The sequence below is a fragment of the Peromyscus leucopus genome, chromosome 5, assembly GCF_004664715.2.
Source record: "Peromyscus leucopus breed LL Stock chromosome 5, UCI_PerLeu_2.1, whole genome shotgun sequence".
Taxonomy (NCBI): domain Eukaryota; kingdom Metazoa; phylum Chordata; class Mammalia; order Rodentia; family Cricetidae; genus Peromyscus; species Peromyscus leucopus.
In genome coordinates, this window is record NC_051067.1 from 22801792 (window position 1) to 22825331 (window position 23540).

At 44.8% G+C, this 23540-nt stretch overlaps 1 protein-coding gene across 1 annotated transcript; it reads right to left on the reverse strand.

The window, feature by feature from the left end:
* Window positions 1-623: 623 nt before the first annotated feature.
* On the reverse strand, window positions 624-22104 carry Smim13 (small integral membrane protein 13). Its single transcript, XM_028867763.2, has 2 exons — window positions 21649-22104; window positions 624-4490 (listed from the first exon to the last, which is right to left on the reverse strand). The coding sequence occupies exons 1-2, from the start codon at window positions 21722-21724 to the stop codon at window positions 4303-4305; spliced, it is 264 nt and encodes an 87-aa protein (XP_028723596.1). The 5' UTR covers window positions 21725-22104; the 3' UTR covers window positions 624-4302.
* Window positions 22105-23540: the final 1436 nt, after the last annotated feature.

The following is a 23540-nucleotide window of genomic DNA, read 5'->3' on the forward strand; positions in this document are numbered from 1 at the left end:
GACCACAGTGGTGGGGATGGGGGTAAGAACATTCTCATAGCTCCTCCAGAACATTCTGCTCCATTTCTCCTAGTAAATGCTGCCCACCGTCCCAAGCCTTTGGCACCAGAACTGATTCTCCTAACCAGCCCAGATCCCAGACCAATCTCCAGCAATCTCCGACAGACCTTACAAAGCCAAGCCCTGGCAAAGTCCCTTTTCCAGTCCTATATTCTTGGCAAATGAGCCCTAAAGAAAAACATCAGCAGTCACTAGAATCCATGGTTTCCTACCGCCAACAGGTTCTCCCTGGATCCTCTGACTTGATAGTATTCAGTTCATTGGTCTTCCTGGTTGTCAGTGCTGTGTCTACAGCAAACAAATCAGCAAGCTTTTGAGGCTGTTGGATGGTATAAGGTTAAGTATAATTAAGCACACCAACAGAGCTATGCTATGTGTCTTTTAGGCTCTGAGCTGATTAATTTCCTAGCATGGTACATGCTATCCCTCCCAGTTCTGAGACTTTGAGTTGGTGAAGTGAAGTGCTGAAGTGTGAACCATAAGGAAAATAAACGCCTTTAAAAATCTCATGTCCAAAGTACCCATCTCACCCATTATCCTTAATCAATGAGACATACACTTGCTTATTTTCATTTTCATTTATTTTGTGCAAGAAGCTTTAGATAGCCTAAGACAGGAACATCACTCATTTGCATATCCCTCATCTGTATTTTACATCTTGTTATATAAAGGTACTATTAACACACACAGTTCTAATTCCTTACAACATATTTGTCAAGCAGCAGGATGACAATGCATCACAGCACAGGACAGAAGGGCTCCTGTGAGAAACCACAGCAGCAGCATTTGGTGAATGGTTATGCATAGAACTGGGGTGGAGGTTAATGCTAGACAGTCCTCAACAAGGAGTGTGTGCTGAAAAATGGAGATGCAGTTTCTACTAATACAGGGTAAAAATGTAACTTGTTACAAGTTTCAAACTCTGGGACACTTTAACAGCAGACAATACAAGGTGATTTAATTCTAAACTCTATAACCCAACGCCATCCTACAGTCGCCTGAGCTCTTCGGGGCTAGGAGGACTGCTCATTGGCTTTAAGAAGTCAACTTCAAAACTAAAAGCACTTAGTTTACCAGTCAAGGTCAGCAATTACACTGGTTACCAGTCACAGTCAGACACCTTCTGAGGAAAACTGACTTTAAAACATTGCACTGTGGACTCAGTAACTTCAAACATCGTTCCTCTTAACACAAAACATGTTCTACTTCCCATCCATCATGTTTTAGATGTCAGCACATGCACACTCCAAACTTTTAGCAAAATACCATTTTGAAATGGTTCTTAAGTCTAGTCTAAACAAAGCAGTCAACATGTCCATGAAACAGCTACCAAGTATCTACTTCCACTGTGTGAAGCCATTCAGTTCGAAAGCTATCTTCGGGTGTGGGTTTAACGCCCCAGCTAACTTATACAAATCTTTAGTGTTTTGGCATTTAAATCTGAGCCATGCCACCATATGGGCACACACACACATTCCTTCAGAGGCTAACTACAGATTTGGGCAGGGCTGGCTGCAAAGGAACTGCAACAATCTACCTGAGTCCTCAAGTTTCTAAGCAACCCTAAAAGAGATGATGTCATCAGGCAAGACTCTAGTGTTTGTATGTTGTGTCTTTAAACTTTGAAGGTGAGCACACCCCTTGCACTGAGAACCTGAGAATACAGGTATGACAGTTGAAAAAAGCTACAAAAGCATTCAAGACAGGAAACGGGACAGAAACCCACAGCACACAGGAATCCTGGAGGGGCAACAGTTTCTCCTCTCTCTCCTGGTGGGGTAAAGGAGATCCATGAAACCTATTTTACACAAAGGACTGTGCCTTAAGACTCTTCATACTGGCATCCAAAATGTCTTTGCATTCTTAAGTTAAAACACACAAGTATAAGCTGTTATACCATACAGTATTATTTCTCCAGCCAAGCACAGTTTTTATTAAAGTTTTTATAGGATATGCTGGAAACATAAATACCAATAAATTATGCCCTGTATGTATCTTTACAGAGATTAGATTGGGCCTGGTTCTAGGTTGGGGGGGGTGATTACATCAGCCACTGTTCTTTAATACTGACACAACAGAGCGCTCACCTGCAGCTTCAAGGTTTTCCTATTGCTATAGAAACCTTAGATACCCACTGTAAAACATAAGCAAAAAAAAACAAAACTGGAGCTCACATTAGATTATAAAAAAAAAATCTAATGTAAACAACCTCCCGGTACCAAGATGCCTTATGGCATATCTTGACCCGTTTAGTGATATTTAGTTAATATAAGAAATATTAAAAATCAATGCTAGAAACAATGTCACTGTTCTTTATGCCTTCTGGTCACATTATGCCCCAGAAGAAGACAGAACAATTGCACCCAACTCTCAGCTGTTGGGCATCTTCCCGAGAAAATGTCTAAATGAAGGCTGTCCTCTATAACTTTTCTTACGATGTGCCCAAAGGGCTATGGTGTCTACAAACAGTTCTTTAGGGACTCAACTTGGGATAGTGCCTGTAGACAATGAATAGACAAAATCTGCCAGGATGAAGAATGAGGTATCAAACAAGATTAAACACAGCCATGAATGACAAGAACCAGGAAGGTAACATGGCTTTGCAGTTCATTTCTGTATAGAGCAGACACTAGAAGGTTCATGAATCCATCTCTCTTCTCTAGTAAACAGTCCAAAGTTCAGTTAAAACAAACATGGACTCCTGGCAAGAGGAATTTTATACAGGTAAGCACTTTTTTCCACCACTACTCTTTCAAGCCCTAGTACTCTTTGAGGTCTGAAGTATTTTCTCCACAACACAAGCCCAGAACATACGGTCCCCATATAAAGGGGGGACCAATCTCTCTCCCTAAAGGAGAAGACAGTTCTTAGATTCCTAACTACAACTCTAAAACCCCCAATAGATTTACCCCAGAAGTATTTCATAGAAAATAATTGTTAACACTGTAAGACTTATAATTAAGTTCTCCAATAAATAATTGCTATCTTGAAAAGTAAATTTACAAATTATCACTTTTACTTAATCTAGGTGACCATCAACTGTTAAGATGCACCATATGTATCTCTAAGAAAAAAAAAACACTGCCCATTAAGCTATGGCATATGCCTTGTATCACAGAAAAATGTTTTATTTTGTATTTATTCCTGTTCTAAAATATTTTTATCACATAAATCTTGTGCCTATGTAAAGAATGTGTGAAATAAACTGGTTAAGTTATAACTATAACTTCACATTCCGAGTCCCCTTCTTCCAAACCATTTTTCAAATTAGTCATAGGGACCTGCATATTTTCCCAAGCATGTCAAGAGTACTGGCAATTTGGCATTTCCTGAAGGGGTGCCTACCACTGCCTTCCGTCTAACACCAGCAGGCAGCTTTGGATAAAACGTTTGATGTCTTAATGGCAGTCCTCTCCATGAAGTAGCCACACCAGTCTCTCCTTGCTTTGAATTGTGATAGATCATTTGAGGATTTTTGGCAATTTCTCCTGCCTTCGTCTGCAAGTGCCCCACTGACAAAATGCAGCATAGCTTCATCAACTTGTGGGTATCTTCCTTTCTTAAGTCCTGGAAAGCATTTTGTTGTTTCTTTGCAAGGGAATACAGAATTGGGATCATTTCTCCGGCAGCAAATGTTGGCATCGTTCACATCAAACACGCTCCACTGCTTTCTACACGGTTTTCTGCATATACAACAACCTTCCGTTTCAATGCCAAGTCATAGGACTTTTTGAAGACATTGTAAAAATGCCAATTAAACCCGATATATTTGATACCAACAATATCCACATCAGCTGAGGTAATGACATTGTAACAAGCTGCAAATTCACACATGCATGAGCTGGAATAATGACAAGACCATCACCTAGTTGACAGTAATGAGATGCTCCCCGATTTATGACAAGTCAAAGTGTCAAGAAAAGGGTACATTTTATGACTAATAACATGTTTTTTCAAGCCTAAAATGTTTACAGATTTACACCAGTGCAAAAAAAAATAAGCCAAAGAGTAAGTGTGTTAAGTAGACCCAGTGAAGCAAAATATCCAAGATGAAATCTGTAATGGTCCAATTTGATTTAAATTCCCTTTATTTCTATATGGCTTACATGTAAATCTTTTTTGAACTGGATATAAATCCAATTACAAATGTTCCTCAGTCACTTAGTAACTTTCAAAGCTAGGTCACTAAAGACAGAGGCTCATAACTGCCTTAGACCATATTCTAGTATGGCAGGTGTCTGGTCAGTGGCCTTCATCAGCGGGTGCCCTCCTCTGACGAGCAGATCTGATCCTGTGTGGTGAAGCTGAAGGATCCTCTTCCGTTTCAGACCCTGAAGGCTCATGATCTCCTTCCTGGGATCCTGTGTCTCCCACCAGTTCCCGTAGAAACTTGAATTTAGATAAAAAGAGATGCCATACAAAATACCAACCTAAAGAAAGACAAAAACATTGAGACAGATTATTACACCGTTTTCACTCAGAACACTACAGTAAACGGAAAGGTCTATTACAAGCAATAGGTACTACAGTGTGCATTCATACCACAAACACAATGCACTTACGATATGTGAGGCATGAGGAAGAGATTCTAGAATCATAGAGGAGGACAAGTTTCTGCTTTCATGGAATTTCAAACCCAGCATTAGCATTATAAAGATGCAGGGTATGGTGGCATATACACACTTGGAGGACTAAGGCAGGTGGATGCCAAGTTCAAGGCTGGGTTATATGGTAAGACGCCAGGTGAAGCCTGCGCAGCAGGCACCATGTCTGCCGCCATTGTTAGCCTCATGCTGTTTATTGGCATTTTCTGGTGCACTTCAGGAAAACAAAGCCTAATGGCTTCTCTAATCTGGTGTTAAACTAGGCCATAATGGCCGCCACCTAGGGGCAGTGTTTAATTTGTCTTGTTCCCTACAGTCACTAAAAAGGAGCCCAACACTCATTCCTTAGAGCAAAAAGACTAACCTGGGAGACTTCCTCCATTTGGTGGATTTTGTCATCTCTTAGGACTGAACAGAATACTGCACGTTAACCAAACCCTGAATATGTCCACTATGTGCATAAATGGCCCAGCTCTGCCAAATAACATTTGATGAAATTTCAAATTATCATGCTCTGCTTTCACCCAAAATTCTCTGCTAAACAGATGGAGCAATCAGAGGGAAGACCACAGGGTGGGGAAACATTCCTGACCTAAGGCTCACAAAGCTACACTTGCTGCATCTTGAGGGCTGGGGGAGGAGCCAGCTAGAGGGCTGAGGTTCCTGTCACTTAGCAAGTGTTCCTTAAACTGCTGACATGAACTGAAATGCTAACAGGACAGGGAAATCTGAGGTAACTTTGTTTTTTCAAATTATATTTTTACAGCATACAACTTAATGGCTTCTGGAATATTCATAAGGTTGTATAATCAACACTCCTGAACTCTTCTGGGGCATGTGCACCAACTCTAAGAGAATCCTCCAGAGCCATTCTTGGCTAGGGAAAGATCTCTGCTGACAGAGAGACTATCTAGCTATATAAAGTCCTGGGTTCAATCCCCAGCACTGCATAAAGGCAGGCATGGTGTGGTGTGCTGTTACACACCTGTGATCCCAACACTTGGAAGTGGAAGGAAGCAGTGGGATCAGAAACTGAAGGTTATCCTTGACTATATAGTGATCCTGAGGTAGCCTGGGCTACACGAGACTTTGTCTTTTAAAATAAAAAGGTATCCTGGTACTCTGTAAGAATCTCCCGACATCGCTGGAGGTGATGACTCACACCTTTAATCCCAGCACTCCAGAAGCAGAGACAGGTGGATCTCTGTGTGCTCAAGGCCAGCCTGGTCTACACAGGCCAGCCTAGGCTACACAGTGAAAACAAAACTTTATAAAACAAAAAGTTGAAGGTGACACCAGTTGCCAAAGGCTTTGGATATAAGGACTTTCCATTACATTCCATCCTCTCTTCCTCCTGAATGGCACTGCCAGTAACAACAGCAGCAAAGTAAAGATGGTCCGGTGTCTGTCAATATTCAGAAGGTTGCATCCGGCACAGCAAACAGCAGTCACTGATGTGCATCACATCACTATGGATTTACCACTATGAACATGCTACACAAATGGAGTCAGGAGCTGGCATTTGTGTCTGGCTTCATTTATAAAACCTCTCTCAAGGCCCAGACTTGGTGGTGGCTACACTACATACATCCCACCAGCAACATGTAGGTCCAATTTCTCCACACTGTGTATGAAAGACTGGCAATAAGAAGTGACAGTCAACCCACTAGCTATGAAATGGCACAGAACGGTGGATGGTGGCTTAGATTTTCATTGGTCTATATAACTAATAATTTGTTTCCATTTTAATTTTTTAACTATTAGTCAATTTTTTTGTTTTGCTTTTGAAAAAAAAAAAGTGTATTCAATCCTGCTTAGTTTAAAGTTTGTGTTTTTCTTGTTTTGTTTTTGAGCTGTAAGCTCTTATGTGTTCTAGACAGTAGATACTTTCTCCCCATTCCATCTAGTGTCTTTTTACTATTTTTGGAATGAGTTCTGAAGAACAACATTTAGCTCTGAAGAGACCCAGTAAATCACTTTAACTTGGCTGCCTGGGCTGTTGCTGTCACATCAAGAAAACGACTGGGTGATTCAAGATTGTTAAGATTTACACTTGTCAGTCTTCTAAGAGTTCTACACATTTTAACACGTAGTTAAGTCTTTGGCCTATTGTTAATTTTGACAAGAGAGATGGCTCCACATTCATTCATTAGCGTGTGAATATCAAGTTATCCAAGATCATTTACTGAAAGAACTACTCTCTTGAAAACTTGGTCAAGATCCAGTCAGAAATGGCAACTTTCTTCTGGACTTTTAATTCACCATATACCAATCTTATGCTGACACACACTATCTGAATTACAGGCTTTGCATTACATTTTGAAGCCATGAAGTGTATGTCCACCAACTTTGTTCTTTCCCAAGATTGGTTTGACTACGTAGGTCCCTTGCATTTCTAGGTGAATCTTGGAGTCAGCTCGTCAGTGCACTGAGTCTGTAGGTCAAAGTGGGGTCTGCATTGATTCTGTAATGCCATTCTAGTCAACTAAAATTTCCCATGAGCACACATGGTTATATGTGCATACACATGTATGTGCATGTGTATGGAGGCCAAAGGTCAATGCCAGTGTCTTTCTCTATTGCTCTGGACAGATGTACACCACCATACCTGGCTTTGTACGTGGTGCTGGGAATCTTAACTCAGAAGTTGTGAACATAAATGTAAATTTACTATCAGGAAATTATAATAATTCTCTTCAAAAAGGATGAATGGTATTTACATCCTTAAGACCAAATATTCTCTAAAGAATGAGGGAAGAGATGGGTAACAAGATGTCTCTGGCTGAAAAGCAGTAACTATCCCTCAAGACAGCGTGGTTCCCTTTGGGAAGGCAGCATCCAGCACAGATGTCTACAGAAGGATGGCAGCAATCGTCAGAGACCCAGGATAGAACAGGCTCTTAGGTCAGACTCTCTTCCCCTCAATTTGAACACAACTGAGATTCATTCATGGGGCAGGGGACCACTCAATCGAAGGTAGAATTCAGAAGGCTATGGTTGCTGCATCCCTATTTACCACTTTCCCAAAGTGGCCTGTTAAACCACTCACACTTCTGGCCCAAATCTAGACAAACTCAAAACATGCCTATACAGCCCTACAGGGGTTGGAGAGGAATTGAAGGCTGGTGGGAAGCTGCTCAAAACACACATACAATTTTTGTTTGCTTGTTTTTTGAGACAAGTTCTCACTTTGTAGGCCAAGCTGGTCTGGAACTGTAAATGTAGTCCAGGTTGGCCTTACACTTGGGACAATTCTGATGTGCAAGCCTCCCAAGTGAGATTATAGACACACTATCACATCCAACTCACAGACAAATCTGCTAGTTAAAGTCTAACTAAAAAGCTGGATTTGGTGAGATAGAAGCAGAAGAATCCAGGCTAGCCTGGGCTATAGCAAGATCCTGCATCAACCCAATGTAACCAAAACCTTCCCTGATTCCTTTAAAAAGTTAATACACATTACCTTGAGAGAATGTTTATACTGTAAGAGGCTCCAACTGATAGAGCCGAACAACTATTTCATGTGGAGGCAGAGGAGGGTGGCAGGCATAGTTCCCCTTTGACGTACAAGTTCACTGTAAACATAGGGCACAGTCAAAACAACCCAATGTAATGACCCTACTTACAGACACTGGCACAATTCCTAAATGGTATCACTCAAAGTGACCACTCATCCAATCTGCTAGGGAGTTCTCAGAAACCAGATTCTCGAGGGCTCATCCCACAAACCCCAAATCAATCTAGGAGCTGTGCTTTTGTGCTTATTCATTTTGTATTTGTTTGGGTGTGTGTGTGTGTGTGTGTGTGTGTGTGTGTGTGTGTGTGTGACGGGGTCTCATTATGTAGCTCTGTCTTGGAACTCATTGTGTAGACCAAGCTGCACTCCAACACAGAGATCCACCTGCTTCTACCCGCAGTGGGCTGGGATTAAAGGTGTGTATCACCATGCCTGGCTGTGATTAGTTGTTTTGAAGCTCCGTAGATGAATGTACATGCAAGTTTGGAAAACGCAGAAATGGCTGTCAAAGAGTGGATCAATCCAATCCGAATGGCCAAGGGACAGGAGAAAGGGAGATTCATGGTTGAATGCCCACAGGGAAGAAATGAGGACCAGTTGACCAGAAACTGCCTCCAAAGACTCCATTTCCAAAAGCCACATTAGTATTTATTAATGAGACACAATGATTACAGAAGGAAGATGTTCTGGCCAGTTTTACGTCAACTTGACACAAACTAGAGGTATTTAGGAAGAGGGAACCTCAAGTGAGAAAATGCCCCCACCAGAGTGGCTTGTGGGCAAGCCTGTGGTACATTTTCTTGATTGATAATTGATATGGGAGGGCCCCACTCACTGTAGGGAATGCCACCCTTGAGCTGGGAGTCCTGGGTTCTAGAAGAAGGCAGGCTGAGCAAGCCACGGAGAGCAAGCCAGTGAGCAGCACCCTTCCACGGCCTTTGCATCAGCTCCTGCCTCCAGGTCTCTGCCTTGACTTTCCCAGATGATGACTACAAGCTATAAGCAGAAATTAACCCTTTCCTCCCCGAGCTGCTTTTGGTCATGGTGTTTTACTACAGTGATAGAAACCCCAACTAAGACAGAAGACTATAACAAAGAAACTGTCCAGAAGTGGAGGTTACAATTCACTGTACAGCATGTGTAAGGTCCTAGTTTCAATACCAAACACCTCAATTAAAAATGTGTTTCCCAAGTATCACCAATGAGTTGGATGGTGTCACAGGAAGTTCATGGATGAAATAACTGATATAATAATGGTCAGAGTTGTTTAAATATCCCCTCCAAAACTCATGTGAATATGTACTTAAGATCTTAATATAAAGAAGTGATTAAGAAATATGAAGAACTGAGTTAGTGTCAGCACAAAACGAATATGTTAAGTATCGCAAGGACAGATTGTCTCTCCCTGCGATTGCCCTTCCACCCAATAATGCCACAGCAAAGGCCCTCACTGGGCATTAGTATCACAGTCCTCCACAACTATGCACCCACCAGACAACTATCATTTGTGATTTACCTAGTGTGCGGAACTCTGCTCTAACAGCAGAAAACAGATTCGTCTTCTTACCTAACTCTGACAGTCTGCCTAAGTACGCCCCAGTTAGAGTTGTACTGTGCCTGCTCCATAGAACTGTTTTTAGATAACAACTACGTCCCGAGCTCACTCTCCTGTGCACTCGGCACATGAGAAAACACAAGTGCAACGAAGCCTCACCTTGACATTTTACTAGAGAGACAAATACACCAAATGGGCCAAGGGTGTGCATGAAGAATGCGAGTTCCCACACAAGAGCCACACAGACACAAAGGACAGCATCACCAGATCAGACTCACAACCTCACCTTCGCCTAAGAGGGGACCGGCCTGATCTGGACTCGGAGCTCTGGGATACCTTCTCCCAGGTGTGTGAGTGTACTGGGGGAACAGGAGGATGGAAGAAGAAACTCATTAAAACCTAGATGACCTTTTCCTGGAAAGTATTGACCTCCTTAGCTCCTGCAGCATATGGGCTAGCTCACCGGATCCCTCCCACAGAACAAACTTCTTGCTTACTCTTGTTCTATGGACGCGAGTCTTGCACCACCATGTCCTGGGATTTAGAAAGAAAAACAGGAAGGAGAGAAAGGGAGGGAGAGGGGGGGAGGGGAGAAAGGGGAATTATATTTGCGTATAATCAAACACTAAGGCTGCATGTTAAAAGACGGTCTTCACAGCTTTTTAAAAGGTAGGTCCGGGTCTTGTTCCATCCTTAGACTGAGAAGCACTGTAAGTCAGAAAAGCTGGCTGGCAACAGAGGCCCTGGGTTCTGGGACAATAAAAGGTGACTCACTTGTGTGTGCCAGTAATTAAGCATTAGTACAAAGGTGAATGTTATAAAAACACACTGGGGTTTCTACAGATACACATGCCAGAAAAATTCACCATCAGTAGTAGTTTTCAATCACACAGTGAATTTACATTCAACATTTCACTTAATCCTCATAATCTCTCTGAATTAGTTACGGCTGCCAACCATTATTCCCATTCCTATATAAAAGACTCAATGATTAGCAGGGGATTTTTGTTTATTTTGTTTTAAGCTTAGGGACCAATTCGTTAAGAATCTGAGAGAAAAACAACACAGGGCAGCAACTGTCAGGCTCAGCAACCGCTGAGAGGAAGGAGACAGAAAAAGAGGAAGAAAGTCATGCCGTGGGGCAGGGGCCAAGAAAGCAGGTTCAGCAGTGGAGAGAGCAGGCAGCCGCACTGGGGGAGCTGGAGACACACACTACCCAGAGTGTGAGCAAGTGTGCTTTAGATCGGGGCCAGTACATGGATAGGAAGGGGAAAGGAAAGTTACTTTGAGCCAGAACTCAGAAAAGTGAGGTCAGGGGATCCTGCAGAGGAGAGGGAGGAAGGATTGTAGGAGCCGGGGAGGTCAAGGACACCACAAGAAAATGGCCCACAGAATCAACTAAGCAGGGCCCACAGGGGCTCACAGCGATTGGACCGACCATCAGGGAGCCTGTCTGACCTATGTTCTCTGCATGTATGTTACAGGTGTGGAGCTTGCAGTTCCTGCAGGACTCCTCACAGTGGGAACAGGTCTGTCTTGAACTCTTTCACCTACTTTTAGGACCCTTTTCCTCCCACTGGGTTGCCTTCTCCAGCCTTACTATGAGGGGACGTGCCTAGTTTTATTATAACTTGATATGCCATGTGGTTGATATCCCTGGGAGGCCTGCCCCTTTCTGAACAGAGAAGAGGAGGAGGAGATCTGGGGGAGAGGAGATGTGGGGAGGGGAGGAGGGAGGGAAAAAAATTTTTTAAAAGGAAAAGAAAACTAAACCGGCCTTTACAAATAAAGATCTATAAGGAACTGCTCCCACCCGCTTAATAGGGTCTTGCTATGGTAGTCCAGACTGGCCTCAAACTTAGGATGTTGAGATCCTTCTTGCCTCAGCCTCCCAAATACTGGGACTGCCACACTATCAAAGAGAGCCAGCTACTTAGGACAGAGCAATAAATTTAAGTATATCAAGTTATGGGGGTTTCACGGCAGAAGTATGACAAGGCACTCTTTCAGGGATGATCAGTACCCACTACAGTCAGATGTTGGTGACTGCCCAAATTCACACACTGCAACGCAATCCCCACTGGGACTCCACTGGAGGATGGCCCTCTGCGAGGTGATTAGGTTAGAAGGTACAGTCCTCGTGAAAGACTCGGGCATGGTCACTACTGCCTGTTCCAACTAATGCATCCTGTATTCTATACATCTCAGGTCCATTCGACTGACAGGACTGTTCAATATCTTTGTAAAAAGGCACCAGCAGTTGGGGCTGGATTCTGTAGTTAGTACATTATCCAGTAGGAATCTCCAATTAAGGCTGGCCTAAAATAGTCAGTTGATAAATCATTTTAAATCGTTACATTTGTCTGGTGTGATGGCGCACGCCTCTAATCCCAGCACTCAGGAAGTAGGTGGATCTCTGAGTTCAACGTTCACCTGGTCTACACAGGGAGTTCCAGGCCAGCCAGGGTTACATCGTGAGACCCTATTTCAAAAAAACCAAACCAACCAACCAAAATCCTTAAATTCTTGTACAGTTTTGTGAGGGAATGTAGGGCCAGAAAGACGGAAACTGGACGCTGGGTTTTGAGTGTCTGCCGATGATGTGTTATGCTTTAGGGAAGACCAGGAGCCTGAGGAAACTCCATATTTCACTTCCTTCAGAAACATGCATCCCATGGAGAGGAATAATCCCTAGTAACGCCTTCTCAATATTGGCTTGACACTGAAACTTTAATTACCTTTGTTGTTGTTGTTGTTGGCATTAACATTTCTGTTAATTATTCTTAAGGCTGGCTAAAATCATAAATTAAAATCAATTACTTGTCAAATTTTTTTTTAACAAACCCTTTAAAGAAGGGTTTCCAGATGACTCTAGAACCTTGGATTCTTATCCAGTCAGACTGAAACCCACTTGTCAACAGGGAAGCCAAAAGAGCCCACCCACTCTGAATGACCAGCCTCTCACTAGACACGCCCCGGAGTTTCAGTATTTTCTACCTGGTTTGCTTCCAGGGCCTTTTATCTCGGGCACTTTGCTGAGCCCCAACATCGTGAGGTATGGTGCTGCCTGACTTAAATCTCTTTTCCTAAGGCCAGAGTAAACAAAAACCATACTTATCTTTGAAAACCCACTTCCAAGCACTGATTAATTCACACCAACTCGCCTGTACGTCAGTGCTAGGCACATGGGGCCATTCCCAGACAGCTGGCTATCCGTGAACTTGTCTTTATTAGAGGCTGGGGACGTTGTTCAAAGCAGTCATGGGTCTGCTGGAGTCCGTTCCACGCACTCTAACCTTGGCTTTGCCAGAAACGGCAGGAGCCCGGCTCTGCAAATCAGTAAGCTCAGGCTGGAGCAGGGGGCACAGCCTTGAAATTTAGGAAGGGAGACAACTCCTCTCCTCGTACAGGCCCACACTCTGACCTCCTAGGAACTGTGGGGATGAAAGTTCTAAACCAGTCCTAAAGCTTCAAAGCTCACGTGTTCTTCACTGACAGAAGAGGGAAGTGCCACCGCTGTGGCCCAGGCACACTACAATCGCAAGGCCACTGGCATTCCCAGCTCTACTACCGTCTCCTTAGCTAAAACTGTCATCAAGACAACATAAACCTCCTAACTGGCTTCTTTCCTCCCAGGCTGTAGCTCTAAGAGCCTGGAGAATCTTGACGGTTCCATACAACCTCTTAGCTGCCCACATCTGTCCCGAAATCTTGCCGCCCCTTGCACTCACTATCCCCATCCCAGCTAACGAGTCAAGGCTGAGAACTGACTCATTTAGTCATTCTGACTTGATACTGTCAGTGCCTCCTAGGGTCCAAACACTACCATGCTGCAATGGGTACATTCAACGACAATGATATCTAGGAAGAACGGAGGAAGGACAACCCAAGCTCCATGCCTCCCTCCCCCCTCTAGAGGTCAGGGTGTGGGGCTCAAACTCCCGCTCTCCAATCAGATGCTTGGTGTTTCCTGTGACCAGTCTTCATCCTAAAATAATCTAGAGCCCTAGAGATACTTCGTGGGTACAAACCGTGGTTGTGACAGGGTTCTGATATCACGGCACTCCTATCACACAGGCTAATCTAAGGGAAGTGCAGTTTCAGGGATTTGGGCCAAATCTATTTGTCATGATAGCGCAGAGATAAACTCACGAGGTCTTGGGGGAGTGGGGGAGGGGCTAGAAAGGAGGGTGATAAAAGAATAAACATCCAAGTCACCCTGATGAACTTCATCCGAGAGTAAACTGTACCAACATTAACGGAACTGTTCAGACATCGGAAGTGTTTCTTTCTTTTGTTTGTTTGCTTTTTTTTTCAAGACTAGGTTTCCCCATGCAGTTTTGGTGCCTGTCCTGAATCTCGCTCTGTAGACCAGGCTGGCCTCAAACTCAAAGCATGTGCTGGGATTAAAGGTGTGCACCACCACCTCCTGACTTCTGAAATGTTCCTGAATGACTAAGCTTCCGGTTTGTAGCTTAAAGACAAAACCAGAGTGTGGTTATCTCTATACCTCAGAATACACGTCAAATATTTAGGTGAATAAGTATGACACCTGGCCCAGTGACCAGGAACTAAGGAAGACAAACTCATCCAGCAGGGTTTATAGGAACCCGAAGAGTGTGTTGTAGGTGAAGATTCAGAGCCAGGTGAGGCTTCAGATAACCAGTGGTTTACATAATAAAGACTGCCAGAATGCTGGCCCAAGCAGTAGATCCTAGCACGCTGGAGGCAGAGGCAGGGGAGTATCTGAGAATTCCAGGTCAGTCAGGTACACAGTGAGACCCTGTCAAAAACAAACAAAGAAAAAACAACAACAAACAAACAAACAACTTTCCAGGTTGACAGATACACCAAAACATTTCTGGTTTAGTAAGGCCAGCCACTCAGAGAGAGGCGCTCCAACAGTAACTCACAGAACAAGGGAAATCCTTTTTTACAGACTTTTAAGGGGGAGGGATCTGAGTTTTGCAGCCTAGTGAAGGTACAAGATATAACAAGGCATCCTTTCTCTACAGGGACTATGCTCTAACAACCAGAAGGGGTAGCCTCGACTACTAGTTACCTACAGTCTGGAAGACCAAGGCCTGGGGACACAGGTGGTGCTTTGTTAATTCTGGATACCATGACCACCCTCCCCAGCAAATGTACCTAAGAATCTAAGAAGTATATTTCACTCAGTAAAAGTTACCCATTTGAGGCAATCCTGGTTTATACCATACTTAACCATTAGTACTGGACTGTCCTTCATTCTTCAGATGAGGGCCTACTATGTACGTGCCAGGCCTAAAGATGAGGGCCTACTATGCACGTGCCAGGCCTAGAGATGAGGGCCTACTATGTACGTGCCAGGCCTAGAGATGAGGGCCTACTGTGTACGTGCCAGGCATTACCCTAGGGTCTAGAGACACTGACGCAACAAGTGAAGTCACTGACATCACAGTGTTTAATAACAGACTGCACTGTTTCAACTGACCTGCTGACAAACCAGGCTGAAAATCACAGTCATTCTTGCTAAAGCTGTACGTCCTAAAGCCCAAACTATTTCCTTGACCTTTCTCAAGAGATCAGGATTAAAGAGATGCCAAGAAATCAGTTTTAGATAACAGCCCAGTCTCTAACAGGCCACTAGTTTCAATTGGCATGAAAATCAAGTCCTGCCTTAATGGTTAGACACACACACACACACACACACACACTCCTACCTACCCCATGAGTAATGTCTATCACCCAGTTGTTTTCCAGGTGTTCTGTCATCTCCACCTCACAAGGCAATGAACAACCTGCTGTTTGTACTTCCTGTCTAGAAAATCCACCATCTTCTGCTAAAACCATCGCTAACACCTACTTTGTAGAATACCTGATTCTAGAATAAAAAGAAAGTCCATTACCCACACACACCTTGTTGTGCTAAGAATACTGTTGAACTACACACCTCCAGCCCTCTTCTGAGTCTAAGGGAGCTGCCCGACTCAGTGTTTCCGTGGGACAAGTCAGGCAGGAAGCTCCACCGTGCCCATGCTTAGATACTGAAAGATACCAGCAGAACCCAAGTGTCAAGTCACTGGACTGGAATTCCCCTAAGCAGCCTCCAGGTGGAGTCTCTCTGGAGGTGTGAGCGAGCTACTCGGGCAGAGATGCAAAGAGAGACAAGAATCACGTGGGGACACCTTGAGGTGGAGCTTCTGGACTGAGGTTGTTTCTGAGTAAGAACCCAGAGTCACAGGCTTCTGAGGTTGTTAAGCAGATCACTCCCAGCCTATCAAGCAAGGCTGAGTTCTCCGCTGCAGGTGCCTAAAGCCACTCTTAATGATCAGTTCCTCTAAAAATCTGATAAGAAAAAACTTCTAAGGAGTGGAGAGATAAGGAAGCTTAGCCAGCTAGCAGGCGTGAACTGAAACCAACAACTGTTCCCTGGACTGGACTGTGGATCAGACCCTGACTTAAAGCCCAGTAGCCATCCCCTACCCATATCCACACTGATGAGCGTCTAGCCTCGGGCAGCCCACCCTCCTTCTCCTTACAGACTCTTTGTGATGCCCACCTGTACTGCCTGGACCAACCTAAAAGAGCAGAAGACAGGCGGCTGCTCTAGGCTCTCAGACCCAGCTGCCATCAATCCCCGGCAGAGCCTGTCCCAGGACTTGGGCCTTTCAGGCTACCTTCTGTACCAGCTCACTAAACCTTTCCATTTCAGAGAAGCGCTACTCTCACTTCTGGTTTAACAGCACTAAAAACCTAACGGTAAAGAGAGGTATACCAGTTAGACGCAAATACAATCCAGAACCAGAGAAAAGGGCAGAGGAAAGAACAAGCAACTGACAAGTAGAAGAAAGAATTCCTCTCTGGGAAAACAAAACCAAACCAAATGTGGACACTCTCCATGTTAACAACTGAGGGTGTGTGTAAACTAGAGACCACGTACATCATTACCAAATCACCACACATGGGTGAACCCACAGCTAACAGAGAACCAACCCATGGGTGTTTTCTGTTGTTGTTGTTGCTTTCTTGTTTTGTTTTTGAGACAGGGTTTCTTGTGTAGCCCTGGCTGTCCTGGAACTCCCTTTGTAGACCAGGCTGACCTTGAACTCAAGAGATCCACCTGCCTCTGCTGGGCAACTGCTGGTATTAAAAGTGTGCACCTCCACACCACCACGTAAGAACCTATTGTTTCGTTTTAATTACCTTATCCTTGAATATGAACGTATCAACACCTTTCTAGATGTCCAAGAAAAGAGCCCAGGATGAAAGCCTGAGTTCAATGCCCAGGGAAGAAGGGAGAGGAAGGAGTAGAAGAGGAGACAAGTCCAAAGGAAATAGGGAGAAAATAAAGACAATGCAGAAAAAATAAAAAAACAAAACCCACTTATTTCAAAGCAGCATAGGAAATTATCAGTAAGCTAGAAGAAAATACTCCCAGAAACGAAGGAGTGTTCTCAATTTCATATGTCGAAGGAGTGTTCTCAATTTCATATGTCGAGAAAAACAAACCAAGTGAAAATGAACCAAGGTGCATGCTGACATTCAGTATACCAGTGATGAAAAGGCTATCCAAAAAGGCATCTGGAGACAGGAGCCAAGGCAAGGCACACACTGGACTTCTCAAAATTAGCCCCGGGAGCTGAAAAAACAGGCTCATTTCTAAAAGTCTAGATTAAAAACAATTTGCAACCTCCGATCGACTCAGCATATTGATCAAATCTCAGGGCTGAAAATCAAAAGACTTTGTAAGCATGGAGCACAAAACGTTCTTTTTCGTGCACCTTTTCTTCAGCAGCACAGCTCGCGCCTACAAACGAAGACTATACGAGAAAGACAGTGACTGAGATCCGGGACAGGGCAGCAGAGAAAGCACAGCTCATTCATTATCAGAAGGGCAGCTGCTGAGAAGAAGGGGGCTCTGGGACGGCGGGAACAAGCGATGGACTGAACATACGGGAGCTATTTCTCGTGACTGTAGATTGTGGAGGCTGGGGGGGAGAACAAATAACAATAGGTGCAGACAGAGAAGAAAACACTGGGGGCTAGGGACGGAGCTCACTGCTAGATCACTCGCCTGGCATGGACAGGAACCTGGGTTCCATCCACAGCACTGGAAAACAGAAAACAGTGGGTAAACTTAAAAGGCAATGGCTAAGTTCAAGCAACGAAACTATGAGGTGGCCAGATAATACTGCTGGTCCAGCAGGGAATATTTACAGTCCAAATAAAACCCTGAGAATTAATTTGGCCAAAAATTGTTATAAATGGCAAGCAAAGAAAACTACCTCAGATACTAAACATCTCAATTACAGAATCAGGTGCAGCAATGAAGGTTACCAAAACAGGAGACCTTGTCTCTAGGGGGAAAAAAATGGGAAATGATTATCAGCCACTCTGGAAAGAAAACACCGAGGTATATGAAAGCCCGAAGTGCTTCTCAGGAAGAAACCTCAATCATACAGAAGAGGACTAACTACTAAGTGAACACCCATTCAGTAAAATGGAAACCATTTATTACCCACCTTGACACAAGACAGCTTCAGTGAATGGTACAGGCAGAAAACATTTTAGAACGAATGAAAACCGATAAAGCAGAAACAACCATTGTGGTGATAGGGTACATTGTGTACCTAATAAAATTTGTCTGAAGATCAGAGAAGCAAAGGAATAAGCCACAGACACCTCTCACCTCTAGAACTCCTCAGCCTAAAAAAGCCTCTAGCTCCTGTTTCCTCACACCTTCTATACCTTTTTCCACCAGCCTCACTTCCTGGGATTAAAGGCGTGTGCGCTTCCCAAGAAAAGGCATGAGATCTCAAGTGCTGGGATTAAAGGCATGTGACTCCCCAGCACTGGGATTAAAGGCGTGTGACTCCCAAGTGCTGGGATTAAAGGTGTGTGACTCCCAAGTGCTGGGATTAAAGGTGTGTGACTCCCAAGCACTGGGATTAAAGGTGTGTGCCACCACTGCCTGGCTCTGTTTCTCTCCTACACTGAGTCACTCTCATGTAGTCCAGGGTGGCTTTGAACTCTCACAGATCCAGACACATCTCTGCCTCTCAAGTGCTAGGATTAAAGGTGTGTGCCAACACGGTATGGCATCCATGTTTAATCTAATGGCTTGTTCTGTTCTCTGATCTTCGGGCAAATTTTATTAGGGTACACAATATATCACCACAAACCCATATATATATAGAGAGAGAAGGAAAACCTCCCTAGGAACCCAAAATTTGAAAATCAGAATTCACTGAGTGAAATAGCCTGTCAGTGTTCTCCAGCAAACTCAATTTTGATTCCTTAGGGCTAACCTGGTGACAGATTTTGATCCAGTGTCTAGTGGGCACTAAACAGAAAGGTGGCTGAATTGATGAAATCAGAAAACAGGAAACTCAGCCCAAAGGGCAGAGGCTGGTAATTTGAACTCTCTGTTCTGTTTTAACAAAATCTCCTAAATAAGACAACAACAAGAAAGAAAAGAAAAAAAAAAAAGGTGCTGGTAAGAAAGAAAAATAGTGTTTATACATTTTTTTTTCTTGAAAAATTTGAAAACATTACCCAGGTTCTCAAAAGAGCCAATGGCCATCCAAAAGGTAATGCAGTGATATTTTGTTGTGCTCTAACAAATAAAGCTTGTCTGGAGATCAGAGTGCCGAGCTAACTGCTAGTTAACTATAGAAGCCAGGCACTGGTAGCACACACCTTTAGTCCCAGCACTAGGGAGGAGGAAACAGGAAGTAACATGGCTGGGGACAGAGAGAGGAATATAAGGTGGGAGGAGACAGGAGCTCACCCCCTTTCCGGCTGAGGAGTTGGCGAAGTAAGAGGTGACTGTGGCTGCTCCCTTGTCTTTCTGATCTTTCAGCATTTATCCCTGTATCTGGCTCCAGGTTTTTATTAAAACCAATTAGGATTTGTGCTATACAGGTAAGAATTATTTTAAGGCCATATGTCTAAACTACTTAGCAAATTCCTACCATTCAGCAAGTGCTGGAGACATGGTACGTGTTACAGACTGAACTGTGTCCCTTCCCCTGCCAAATTCACACGTCCTAATTCCCAATGTGACTCTGTCTGGAAAGTCACTAAGGTCGTAAGGGCCAGGGCCCAGATCCAATGACTGGTATCAGGTACATACAGTGAGAAGACCCTGGGAAAGGACCAGGAGAAGATGGCCACCTCCACGCCAAGAAGAGATGCTCATAAAGCCCTTGGAGCCACCAGGACCGTGAGAGAGAAATTTCTGTGGGGTAGGTGAGCCAGTCTGTGGTACTCTGAAATGTAGCCCCAGCAAACTAACATAGCACCCAAGTCCCCAAGTCTGGTCTGCCCCCTCCCTCTTCTCTTCAGCCTTCAGCCACATTCTAGTCAAAACAAAAGGCTGCCTTTCCCTATCATTAGTTTCCGAACAATGAACAGTTTGGACTCCTTTATAAAACCATTAGTTTTAAAGTGTCTTACCTTACCTCTCACCCATTGGGTTTCCTGAAACTAATGACAAGGCCTGTTAGGGAAATGAGGAAAGCTGGCAGTAGTGTGCAATGGTGGGACACACCTTTATCCCAGCACTTGGGAGGCAGAGGCAGGCCATCTCCTGCCAGTCTGGTCCACACAGTGAGTTCCAGGATGGCTACACAGAGGAACCCTAACTCAAAGAAAAAAAAAAAAAAGGAAAAGAAAAGAAAAAAAAAGCAGCCTGATGGCCACTGAAAGTTGAGAAAACAATCAGGAATAAAAATGTCTCAAGAGCACTGGGCGGTGGTGGCGCACACCTTTAATCCCAGCACACGGGAAGCAGAGCCAGGTGGATCTCTGTGAGTTCGAGGCCAGCCTGGGCTACAGAGTGAGTTCCAGGAAAGGCGCAAAGCAACACAGAGAAACCCTGTCTCGAAAAAACCAAAAAAAAAAAGAAAAAAAGAAAAGAAAAGAAAAAGAAAAAGAAAACAGAGTTTTAGCTCTAGTGTCACTAGAAATAGCCCAAAATTTTAGGGTTGGGGATCAGCTCAATAGCTCAGCATGTGCTTAGCATATGTGCGGTCCTTGCTTTAATCAGCATCATTGACAAAAATTAATAAACATATAGGTATCTAAATACAAGTGCATACATATCTTTTCCAAGTACAGCCACTGGACTGAGCATTAACTGTGTAATAATCAGCTCTATGGTATTTATAAAATTTTAACCAAATACACTTCATCACATCAAACCCATACAAACCCATGTAAATAGCAGTGTTCACTGGCAACCATTTGAAATACTTTCCAGATTCTCACAATTGTTTGGCCTCTTTGCTAAGACCTGTGGTTATCAGCTACTGTGCATAACGAAATCAAGAGGGATCGAAAACATGCCTTGAGAACAGTTTAACGTCCTTTCATTCTGAGAAGGAAAATACACACAGCAAACCAAACAGCACCATTACAGCAGAACCAAGAATTAGGTTACCGGACCCTGTACGTTTATTACAACGTTTTTCGGCTCTGCCCAGTATCACATCTGCTCGGAATTTGGTTAAAGCCTGAACTCGAAGTAAACAAACAACTTCACGTGCGCTGGAAACCCAAGCATGCTCCAACACATGGTTTTTTATAAAGGTGGTGAAATCTCTCACCAGGCTCAGAACCTCCAAATAATCACTTCTTCTTCTTTGATTACAGACCACGGAGAAAATCTGGGTAGACTGTGTGGCATTAATGGCAACCAAGGACAAACCTGTCCGGGAAGCAGGAACGCGCTTCTACCTAGAGTCAGGATGCCAGTTCTGAATGCTGAGCTTTCCTCGGTGATGATGCCCCAGCGATGTTCCCTGAGCAGGAGGCATGGCCCCTCTTAGCTCGATCTTGGGAGGCCAGGTGACCACCTAGAGCTCCGAGACACTGGTCCACGCACGCTTTCTCGACCCCCCACCCCCCACGGCGCGGCCCCCACTCACCGCACACCATCAGCAGCAGGACGATCAGCAGCGTGGCCACGAACACCAGCAGAGTCAGCCCCACGTTGTGCCACATCTTGGGAGCTGGAGGGTGGACGCGGGCTCAGCGGCGGGCAGCGGAGCGGCTGGGCGGCATGGGTGGCGGGCGCCCGAGGGCAGCGCCCCCAGGGGGCGGGACTGGGCGGTGCGGGGGCGGACCGCCGCGGCGGCGGGGACCTGCCCCCGAGCCGGGGCGACCGAGTCTCCGGAGGAGCGGGCCGCGAGGCGCCACTACCGCCTCATCGCTCTGGGGAGCCGGGGCCGCGGCGTGCAGAGGCCGGCGGCGAACGGACGCGCCGCCATGGCGGACACCGAAGGGGAAAGCGTGAGCCGGGGGTGGCGCGGCGGCCGCAAGGCCCTGGCGGCGGCTCGCGCGAGCTCCCCACGGCCCTCGGAGACGCCCGAAGCCAACCACTCCCCGAGGCCGCCACCGCAGCTGCTCCTCCGCTCCCCGCCCCCTCCCCCGCGGCAGCTCATCACCAAGCACCCTCTCCGCAGCGACTCCGCCGCTGCGCAGGGCCTGCTGGGAAATGGAGTGCGAAGCTCCGTACCAGCTGCTGGTCTCCGCCCAATAAGGAACTACAACTCCCAGGACTCAGCACTGCTCAGGGTTTTGCCTTGCTCTCTCCTTTTTCTGTCCCCTGTGCCTTTGGTGTTCTGGAGCCACCACCTCTGTAGACTGCTGGCTAGTGTTCTTAAAAAGCCTGTGCGTGGGGCTGTCTCCCTTACTAGGCTATGGCGAGGCGCCAGCGACATTTCAGCCATTAATCCAAATACAAAATGGTTTTTAATGAGCGAGAGGGAAAGGGGAAGGCGGTTGCCTGAAAAACTGGTTGCACTTGAACCCAACCTATTGCCGCCGGCGAATGCTGGATACTTGTGAGGAAATAGGTCCCCCGACCGACAGATGTCAGAATCTGAAAAGCCTTTTCCCCTCCCCCCAGCAACAGATGTGTTGTCACAGATACTATACTTCAGACGTAACTGGTGAGTGACTTAGGGACATCTGTGCACTTAATTCACCTACCTGCTTAGCAAGTGTTGTTCAACTGTTTCCGTGAATTCAAGCGACTTATGACCCAAAACTAAAGTTTTGCCACATTTGCATGAACTAACTTCTGAGAAGCGAGGTACAATCTCAAGCACTTTCCTTCACTTGAAGGTAAAACTCATTGGTTCTGGCACATCTGTAAATGCAAACGGTGCCCCACAAAAAAAAGGAAATTAGCGCTTTCTTGAGAATTCAGGGCTTGCAAGTTCCTCTGCAACTCTGCTGCTCCCCGCAAGACTTTTCCACAAATTCCTGTTCCCCGTCTTTATGTCTCCACACACACATAAATCTAAGAAATTTCTTGGTTTAATAAATATACCCCAGCCATTCCCAGATAACCTACTGTGTAAGCTGCATTCCAACGAAGAAGCAACACTGTCAATATATGCATATAAAAATACATTAAGGCACTAGCTCCTTTGCACAAGATTCAATATACAGTTCCTGTGAAGAAAGTGAGCTCAACTCAATAAATATAGAAATCAACTTATTCATTTTTAGTGGGTGATCCAATTCACTTGCATAACACAGCACATTTGATTACAATCTGGTTGAAAGGAACATATTTGAATAGATCTACTTCAAAAGAAATCAGAAAGAATTCAAGGTTTTTACCTTCTCTTTCATATATAACAAGCCCTTCTGTGTGCCATGGATTTCTTCGAGGCACCGAGGACAGAGTTTGAGATGAAAATGGTGCCTGAGCTCAAGGTGACCTTATTGTAGGTGAAGATACAGACAATAACATAACGAGGGATGTACAAATTCCCAATGAAAACAAGGCAAAGTGGCGAACATTGGA